The 10607-nt window shown below is 41.5% G+C and overlaps 1 protein-coding gene across 1 annotated transcript; it reads right to left on the bottom strand.

Annotated features, from left to right (window-relative positions):
• Positions 1-1060: 1060 nt before the first annotated feature.
• On the bottom strand, positions 1061-9209 carry cmtr2 (cap methyltransferase 2). Its single transcript, XM_070967099.1, has 3 exons — positions 9165-9209; positions 5420-6679; positions 1061-4662 (listed from the first exon to the last, which is right to left on the bottom strand). Exons 2-3 carry the CDS (start codon positions 6668-6670, stop codon positions 3610-3612), a joined length of 2304 nt encoding a protein of 767 aa, XP_070823200.1. The 5' UTR covers positions 6671-6679; positions 9165-9209; the 3' UTR covers positions 1061-3609.
• Positions 9210-10607: the final 1398 nt, after the last annotated feature.

Below are 10607 nucleotides of genomic sequence, written 5' to 3'. Positions count from 1 at the left end.
CATCAGCAAGTGCTGCAGCTGAAGTCGTGCTGCAGGAGATTCTGTGTGGACAATGCCTCCACAAACTCCAGCTTCTTCTCCTTGTTCATCTGTGCTGAGGTAATCAAAATGGCTCATCACATCCACCTGTATTACACAAAGTGAAGCAGCTGAGATATGACTGCGGTGGGAGACACGCATGAAGACAGACAGGTATATCACACAAGACAGGTACAACAGTTATCTGACATTTACAGATACGCAGAATATAATTTTCTTGTGCCGTAATCCCTGGCGAGCTCTGGAGTAGCGACTCAATTCAGAGTCAGACTGAACAATTATCACCATATGTATAACAAATATGATATCAGGCTGTGCCAGCGTACTGTATATCTGCAGTGCCAAACACCATACAGGCTCCACACTTCTCACTACAGTATTTAGCTCATCCTAAAACTCTATAAAAACCCACAAAAAATCTGTTCAAACCTGTTTGAACTGTGACAAATGAATCTTATTATGTATCTGAATTCTCACACTTGCACATGCTTACATAAAGGAGCATAAAGGCTTCACCAATCAGCATGCCTGAAAGCACCAGTCAGTCATTCGGGTTTCATTCGAGTAAAAACATTTATCTTAAGCGCTCACTCTCTCCAGTCAGTTTGGGAACTGCTGGTTTAGTCTAATTAGAGCTGAGCCTGACAAAGTGAGAAATGTCCTCAGATGATGGTTGTACAGAAGATAAATCTCTCCTCCGGTGCAACCGTCAGGTCAGGAGATAAATTTTTGCCCCACTAGTGGATAGAATAGGAATTGCTTAAAAAAGTATCAGAAGTTTTCTCCCGTGTACCTGCACGAGATGTGTATTGGCTGAGGATCTAAGAATAGCAAAGCTGTCACTCCAGTTTTCATCCGTCTCTGTGTGATGAGCATTACAGCCTGACAGGACTGCGAGCAAGTGGGAGCCTCAGTTTTATTTCTTAAACAGTATCTGAAGATGTCTGTTGTGCAGTTTTCCTCGTTTTCACAGGGTCATTATATGTAGAGACCTTTCAACACAAAACAGAAGACTTCATGTCATTTGTCAGTGCACGTTTTTAATATATTTGTTAGAATGTAAGAAAATATACTCCACATTAAAGATATTGTAAAGCAAAATCAAACAAAAAAACAAAACAAAACAAAACAAATGCAGCATCTTTATTGAAGCCAATATACTATTTCATGCGTATGTCTCTTTCCTCAGCAGCTCCCTCGTTGAACAGCTCATGCAGTGTAAAACATTTTAGTGCAAGCAGGCTGTCCTTCCATGTGTGGATATTAAGTTTTTCTCACTGGACACAAAATAGAGAAACAAATTGCTTCACAGTAAGTTGCATGATAGCAAAAAGACAAAAATCAAAAAGAAATTATGTGTTGTAAAACACAACAGGCACTTCAGGACAAAACTCCAGGGTCTTATGATGTGGATTTCAACACAAACCATCTGTGACTGACAGGAGGTTTGGTGCTGAGGGTTGGACTGTTGTTTATTCAGCCTCGCTAAAATCCTCAGTGAGTTTAGTCACAGATGAGTTCTGCTGATCAAGTACTGAAAGTAATTTGCATTTTCATGCACTGCAAGTTCATGTCGTCAGTGCTGCTCTGGCCTGCAGGTTCGCAGAAGTATTGTATGTAGCACACTTTCTTCTTGTCAGAAAAGAAATAATGATGAAGATCTTTCTGAGGCATAACTGGTGAAATGAAGGCGTCTGTCTTAACATCACAGGTTGCACATCTGCATGAGATCCCAACTGATACATCAGCATGGCTGATTTTGGCTTATCAGAGATTTCTTAGCGTATATGATACGTACTACAGAAACTGTGCCAGCATGAAACCGTTTGAGGGCACTGGAGAGTTAATTTTTCTACTCTAAAACATCAAATTTCTCAGCAATCAAATTTAAAGTGTTCAATATAAAAATAAAAAAGGAAATTAACACATGAATAAATTGCGTAAAAAAATAAATGTAAAATCATTTTCATTTTCATAACAACTGAATATTACTGTATATCTTTTTTTATTATACACACTTTATTACAAGATGCTGTGTTTATAAGAGCTGCTGCTCTTAACACTGTCTAATAAGAAAAGCTCACAACCCTGCTAGTTCATCAACCAGCTAGGTCGGCAGCATGTGCAGCCTAGTTAAATAAAGGAAAGATGTTTTTTCTTGTGTCTGTGTACTTTGATTACATACAGCAGCAAGATGATCGACTGTTGCTTCAGAATTAGACAATGTTGTTGCTCTAGCTAACAGATGCTACCCAGCTAAAGCTGGTAGCTGGAGCTGAGCTTGCTAAATAAAGAGGCAGGAGGCACATGATTGGCTGAAAAGTGAGGGTCCGTCGAGGGTGGAAGTGACATTATGAAATGAAAACTGACATGAATTACATGTTATTTTGTAAAATGCTATCATGAAATGAAAGCAGACTTGTGATCAAGGGTATTCTGAAAATAAAAATGTCCATTATGGACAAGATCGTATAAAATTCTGTTATTATGAAAACAATGTTTATTCATGTATTTAATATGAACACTTTGGCACTCCTCACTCACCACATATTTTAGGCCTAATAACTATAACAACATATTGTTATTGGATTTTTTAAATTCTTATCAGCCAACATATATGCTAATGCCTAAATATCTGTGATAAGCTAAAATGGGCCGTGTCAATATAACAGTCAGGCTCTCATTGGCTCTACATATATTTGACTCTTGTTTTCTATGGTTGCTTTGCAGTCTAAATTCAGATTACAATTTCCAGGAGTATGCTAATCTAAAAGTTAGCGTCCAAATGTCCTTTAAAATTGACACCATCCTTCAAAATCCTGTCGTCATTACAGTCCCAGAAGTACCAAGTAGATAATGTGTCTAATACATCGTTACACCAACTGGAGGATCCTGAATGAATAAAAGCCTTGAAAACACAGTGAAATGAGTAGAATAGGGCATTTAACTTAATACATCTGCTGTGGAGCATCATCATTAGACTCCGTCGAATAGACATTAGTCTGTTTACAGGCGCAGAGGAGTACTACTGCACATTTGAAAAAAAGGTATAAAGGCTGTGGGGTGTCCAGAGGGAGCTCCAAGAAGTCTGATGAATTTGACTTTAGTCAACTGAAGACTACAAGTTTGAAAATAAAAAATATCTGGTGTTGTGGAGTGAAAAAGAAGTGAGACCTCTATAGCCCTCTCTGCTTGAGGCGAGTGGCTCGCAGCTACATTAGCCACTATTAGCATAAAACACCTGAATCTCAGATCAAACTGCAAACGTTTGCATTGCGGGTAATGCAGGTGACAGGTTTTGGCAAGGAAAGGGAAAGATATGTGTGGTTCTGTTGCATTGACTCTCTCTATAATTGTTCATTGTGAGTCTGACACTGTTACAGGAGTGCAACGCTAAATCACTTTAGTACCATTAATGTCAGCAGACAAAAATGATTCAGTGACGACCTGCTAGAAGGTCATGTGGTTGAACAGTCTGCTGATTCAGAAAGAATAAAATATACTGTAACATAATGACACAGCTTCTGAAGCGGCAGTGTGCACCACAGAGTCACAGCTCACTAAACTGCACTACGACTGCACGAGCAGATGCAGCTTCTGCTGGATGATTTCAGAGTTCATGGTCCACAGGAACTCAGTCAGTCCTCCAGTGAGCATTTCCTCCATAGGAACAAACTGCAGCACCTGTCTGTCACTCCCAGACGACAGATTTTTACCCGAGTCCTTCTCTCCTGTGAACTGACCCATGCAGTTATGGGCATCGGTAAGAACAGGGAGTATCTGTGCAGCAGCTTCAGGGCAGAAGCCGACACACACCAGAACTGTGCCGACGATGCCTGAGGGGGGCGGACACCTGAATGTGACCGAGCGAAAACACACATGCAGGCAGAGCACAACAGCTGCCGTGACACGGGTGAGGGCAGAAAACACAGGCAGCAGCAGGGCATCCCCAGAGCTCAGGGTCTGCAGGGAAAACACAACACAACCTAAGAGCTGCTGCTGGTACAGCGGCTCCCCGTCGTGCAGCATGATGCAGCCTCTTTGAGGAAGTGAAGGCTCGGCAGAAAATGTTAAGGCTAAATCCCCGAGCTGGCTTTCAACAACACCCCACGCTGAGCGGCTGCCAAACACCAGGCACCGCCTCTTGTTTTTGTTCCCGTCACTGTCTGCTGTGAATTCACAAAGACCTGCAACATCAGAGAAGATGGAGGCCGTGCAAACCACATGGCAAGAGTGACAGGGAGGGACATGTGTCCAGTCTACTGCTGAGTCCATCAGGGCTTCATTCAAGTGGTTTAACAATCCTCCTTCACAGAACGCAGAGTTTCTCACTGCAGGCAGTGCAGCCCCGACAATAACGTACCATGAATCCACATGACACTTGGACAGGGGTCCTCCCAGCACGCAGCTGGTCCCACTGGTCTCAGTGCAGTGTCTCTGTATCCAGGCAGCATGGCAACCCCTCTCAATGCGCTCCCTCCAGCTCAGGGTCTGCAATTCCCTCCGCTCATTGAAGGAGCCTGTTTGCTTCTTCTGTCCCAGAGGTCGACCCGCTGAGACGCTGCAGCAGGCGGGACTCACCGTGTTGCGAGAGATCCATCGACTCCGGGGAAGAAAGCTCACCTATGACAGAGACATTTCATCAACTTCAATTGTTTATTCTCTCAAACCAATGTTGTATTTCAAATGCACTCAAACATTCATACACTCACAAACATATTCTAATTTATAACACAGTGCACACACACCTCCAACACCGTTTAACTTTATAAATAACTCAAAAAGTGGTGCACCTTTGTGAGCTTCAGGTAACGCCCATGCTTTCCTTTAAATAGTCAGGGAAACTGCCCTAATTAATATTCATTCATACCGACTGCATGACGACGATTGTGGCTAACACTGAGAGATAAAAAAAAAGAAATTACACAGTGTGAAATTCAAGTTCTTATTGTTCCCTTGCCGCAGTGAACAGCAGGTGGACTCCAGGACCCCATTACATCATTGCTGGGTGTGGTTACAGGAACACATCCAACCACACCCATCAGTGATGCTGGCTGTGGTCAGAAGAGACAGAGGCTTGAAGCTCTGAACCAGAGACGGCAGCAAAAAAGGTACTCTTTGATGTGTTTTCAGGCCTGAGTGGACCTGAGAGAGTCTGATAACATCAACAAAAACCAGCAACAGGAACCAGAATTTCCATTCAAGGATAATAATGATAAAGTATTGGCAATGAAATCTCTGATACACAGCAAATTCACAATTCAAACTTTCAATTTAATAGTATTTCGAGCAGCTACTGTGGCCACTAAGTGACATGTGATATGATCGAAAGCTCTACCACATGAATGAATGACAGGCTCATGGTGTACAGACATCCTACCTGGAAGCGCTGCAGGTATTCCTGAGCCGTACAGTCCCTGATGTAGTCGAGCCGCTGCCTCTGCTCTGTGCTCATTCCTTCAAACAGTCGCAGGTTTTCTGTGATCGTCTCCACCTGCAGTGCATGGAAGTACAAGCACACCTCTTCATGCTGTTTCCGGAATGACTCTGGGACGAGAGAGTTGGGGAAAAGTGCCTCTCGGTCAGCCAGATGGGGTCCATAGTTACGGATCAGCTTTGACAGCAGAGGCCTCACAGCTTCCTTGCCGTCATAGTTCAGGCACACAACATAAACCTCAGAGTTTCCGGCTTTGCTGGTGGCAGGTTTGAAGACACTGACAGAGTTGAAGCAGCAGTTCAGCAGGTAGAGTAAGCAGATGGAGGAGTGCTCATACAGGGTGAACATTTTCAGTACAAAGGAGCCACCGGGGCTGAGGAGCAGCAGTGCAGCTGTGACCTCGCAGTAATGCAGGGATGCCACCAGCGCCTCCTGCTCATCTGGCTTCTCCTGACAGTCAAAACTACCATCTGCCGTCACCAAATCAACTCGACGCATGTTTGCCACAAATGCCTGCAGCTCCAGCAAATGCTTCTGGATCATGATGTTTCCTGTGTTATCTGAGCCAAAAAACCACCAAGGCAGTGTGTTAGCAATTAACCGATCATCTGCGATTGTTGTGCTCCCTCCGTTAGCCTCATGGTACGGGTTGAGCGTGTTTGCGGCCCAGCTCCAATCACAGTAGCGTGTGGACTCGCTGGTTTTGATGTAGTGGTTCAAAGCGGTTATAAAGGCCCCTGGAGCTTCACACAAGTGGACTGTGTTCAGCTCTCCATTCTGAAGTGCCTCCTCTGGAAGAAGATTAAAGGTTCCCAGGATCTCAAAGAACTTGCACCAGGCCTGAGTGCAGATCTCCGCATTGGCAGCAGAGCGCACGGCAGCAATCACCTTCCCGGCTCGATTGGTGGAGTTGGTGTGCTGATGCCAGATCTGGACGTTCTTATCACTGAGCTGGTTCTTCACTGCGTTCAGTGATGCCTTTAGGGCCTGCAGCTGACAGTGCTCTTCTGCAGAGTGTCTGAGAGCAACGTTTGGGTCAGGGATGCACCAATCCCCATTGGAGGGTTTCACATAGGTCCTGACTTTACTAAAAATACCCTGAATCTCAGTCTGTGTTCCAGGGTCAAAAGCCACCATGTTGTTGAAATGCTGCAGCTTGCTGACTTTCCTCCTGGTTCCATTGCCCGAGTTCATCCTTTACACCTGTTGTAGTAAAGCAACAAGAGAAGTTAGAAATGTCCCAATTAAAAAAACACAAAGAAATCGTCCAGTTTCTACATTGATGTAATCCACCAGACCGCTCGGTGTTTACAAGACCTGCTAACATGGCACAGGTAGAGTCAATCTTTAAAAAATCTGCAAACAGGACATTTCACAGTGAATTGAACTGAAGCCAAGCTCTGCAACCCTTCATTTTTCTCCACACGCATGAGCGGTGTTGAATTACTGATGTCGACTCATTGTGATGTGATGCCCCTCAGGCAACACTGCAGACTGTAAATACTGGTGATTATCTCACCAGGCCAGGACGTTATCCACTCAGAACATCAAGAGGTTTCCTGCATCACTGCTTAACATCTTCACAGGATGAGGGTCCAAGTTCAATTGAAGATTTTGTTGCTGTTGTGTGAAAACCACATATCTCTAAATGGTCAACTACTCAAAATCAAAAGATTTAAAAATCACCAAATGTGGCGATATGTGGTTTCACAACGCTGTAATGCTGTGTTTGTTTACCACAGAATGGCCAAGCAGCAGCACAGTCTGCAACCTTTCACCAGGCCATCATGGTGCGCTAAGACTAAGCTTTAACAATTCACATAGTCATTGAATAATTTCTAATTCATGACACAAATAAAATTTACAGTCAGAATCAAATTAACCCCTGAGCTAATCCTCTGCTCATGTGCACATGATTTAGATTATACCACAGGGCAGGAGAATGTATTTCTGGGTCATTTCTTGATTAGTCTGCAGTGACTCAGTGATGAATGGAAATATGTGGCTTACAGCTAATGGCAGCACATTCATCAATCAATCCTCATAAATCATACCGTTAAGCACTTACGTGTATGAAAGTCATCTGCTCTGGGCTGTTTGTGAATAGTTCAGCTACTGTTCAAATAAACTACTGACTGTACTGTGACTGTACTGAGTTCTGTTGTTTGTTGTCTCTTGATTTTTGTGTGTAATTATTCTGTTTTAACTGGAAATTAGGGCATGTCCTCAGTGATTCTTTCAGATTAAGCATCTATAAGATTTTAGCTGTATCTGTAGCTGCAGCTGTAGTTAATTCAAGCTTAAATTAAAAAACAAACTAAGAAATGAACAGCAGCTTAGCATTAGTTACATTCTTAGCAGCAACGGTAAAACTAGCAGGTTAAAATATGTACAACTGCTGTTAGTCGACAGACAACTAATTGAAAAGTTAAATTTAATCGATTAATGGTTTAAAGTCATTTGTCAAATACATTTTTATATTTAAACAGCAACATCAAACAGCTTTTCTTGCTAGTTTACATCGAGAACAGCTGAATTGTTTACAAACAATAACAATCCTACAACAAAGTGATGCCAAGCAGTATGATTTATGAGAGCTGCAGGTTCGAGCATCTCACAGATTTCTTCATCTCGTTTTATTGTAAAATAAAACCTTTTGGTGTTTTTAACTGTGGTTTGTACAAAATTACCAATTAGCAGATGACACTCTGGGTACATGTGGGGACTTATCCTTATTCTATGAAAATGTTTCGCCAAGGCAGTTAATATAAACAATTAGCATTAGTAATTAGTGGTATTAATTAGTGATTCAATTGAAGTGTTTGCTCCATTCACTCACAAGATTAAACAAATTACTACAATTTTCCAAAACGCCAACAGACTTTTCATCATTCATACAGATGATAGCACTGATTATCACCCCCTGAATTACTGCCTAACTTAAGTAGAGGTGGAGTTACAATATCACAGAGTAAAAAATAAAAAATATGTTAGAAGTAAAAGTCCTGCATTCCAAATTTTACTGAAGGAAAAGTAAATCACTATATTTTCAAAATATACCACAAGTACTCACTATACAGAAAGGCCTGTTTCAGAATAATGTTTATTATATCCCTTTGGCTATAATTAGTGTTAGTGTGCACGCGAACTGCAGCTACTTCATGTATTATCAAGTTGCTCAAGCCATAATAATACATCAAACTCAATTACTTGATTTATGGTTTGATTTAACAATCTTAATCTGCAAAGGAGGCATAACTAGTGGCTGATGTTAACAAATCAATGTAGTACAGTAAAAAAGTAAAAGTAAAATATTGGTTTCCAAAATGAGGTAAATGTGATGTTGTGTGGTGTTAAATAATGAACTTTACAGCTGTGTGACGGAAAACAGCCTGAATGTAGCTGCGTGTTTTGGACAGTGTAAAGGACAGTTATAAAGGCTGTTTGTGGAAAACAAACTGTGTAACACAAAAAGTTTGTCTCCAAATGAAGCTGAATGAGACGCTTTCTACTGCGCAGAGCTAATGGCCGAGCTGTGTCTCGTAAAACCCGCGAAGACAGGATTTTCTGACACACTGAGCTGACTCGAGGCTTTCAGAGAAATGTCTCCGTCCCAGTGGACAGTCTGAGGAGCTCTCTGTCGAGAAGAGAGACACAAAAACCCTAAAAACACCGAACAGACACTCACCGGACTGAAGCTGCTGCCAAAGAGCGGAAACACGCATCACGTGACACGGAACACCGCTGCGCATGCGTGTCATTGAAGGGGCGGGGCGTCCTTTAAAGGCGTCCATTCATTGGAGTTTCATTATTTATTATTTCAAGCTAAAATCAAGCAAATTGTTAACAATGGAGATAAATGTGCAGCAACAGAAACAAGCCTCACGTAGTTTATTAATGACCTCGACGTAAATAATGTAAAATAACTGAAGCTTGAAGGTTTATATGCTTTTCATTTGTCATGTTAAATGCATTTTATTATTATTTAAGATACATAAAATAGTCATTTATGTTACATACCATGTGACATCAACCATGTGGAACCAGCTTCTCTTGAGTTGAGTAGGAGTGCATCTGTGAACTAGTGTTTTACATTTAGAAATATATGTTCGCAAAAATTTATATAATTGTAAGAAAGTGAGTTTTCAGAAATAAAGGACCTAATTTGGGGTGATACATTGAGGAGGAAGTTTTAATATAAACATAAACACAAACAGTCAACCTAATTTATTGGATTGCTGTCTTGTAAAATCTAGAACAACAAACTGATTTATGCTATGCTTCATTAGGTCATTCATTTTTGTTTAATGCTCCATGATAATGAATGTTATGATTATGTGGGATTTTCCTGACAAATGACAATGTCGGCCAAACCAAGAGAAAAATTAGATCCATGTTGAAGTAGTCTAACTTTCAGTTTATGGGGGAATTCTGAAGGATTTGAGCCTCTGAATAAACTGTATAATCATCTATTCTGTTGCATTAAATGCAAATTTTGCTTGTGTGTGTGTGTGTGTGTGTGTGTGTGTGTGTGTGTGTGTGTGTGTGTGTGTGTGTGTGTGTGTGTGTGTACATCTTTTCAGACAGATTATCCACGGTGAACTGTTCTGTGTCATCATGTTATGTAATTATTGGAGCTCTTTAGAGCATGGGACTATGAAAACTGACTTTTGAAAAATTGTGTTTTAGTGCCACGTTTGAATGGCGCTTGCGCACTGTTTGCATCTCTACATTTGCTTTCCTCCCCCTCCACTTCACATAGATCGCATAATGCTCATGCAAAGATAATTCAGGCTTTAATAAGAAATGTGTCACAAGTTAAAAACAGGACACTCACAGAGGGAGTCTCATTCATAAATAATGGACCTTTGGGAAATCCAGGTGCAATTAGGATTTCCAAAAGTGGTGGATGTAAACATTTTGTTGTCCGATTTACTGCTGAAACAGTGAAACCTCTTGTAATATTAATGTGTACACTGTGGAGTTATCTTTCTATTTATATCTTAATGTTCCTACAGTACTGCCCAAATGCAGCATCTCAAACTGTGACAGGTGGAGCAAGGCAGTCAGTTCAAGCAGGTGTTTGAAGAGGTTGGGGGAGAGGAAATAGCTTATTTGGGAAATGCTGCGG

This window comes from Chaetodon trifascialis, chromosome 1 (assembly GCF_039877785.1).
Source record: "Chaetodon trifascialis isolate fChaTrf1 chromosome 1, fChaTrf1.hap1, whole genome shotgun sequence".
In the NCBI taxonomy this organism is placed as follows: domain Eukaryota; kingdom Metazoa; phylum Chordata; class Actinopteri; order Chaetodontiformes; family Chaetodontidae; genus Chaetodon; species Chaetodon trifascialis.
Note: the sequence above shows the minus strand (reverse complement) of the source record. Positions and strands in the feature narration are given on the sequence as shown.

Coding starts and splice junctions, on each gene's coding strand:
- cmtr2 (XM_070967099.1), bottom strand. CDS start 6,670: ATGAACTCGGGCAATGGAACCAGGAGGAAAGTCAGCAAGCTGCAGCAT. Junction 4,663..5,419: donor AATACCTGCAGCGCTTCCAG/GTAGGATGTCTG, acceptor TCTCTGTCATAG/GTGAGCTTTCTTCCCCGGAG.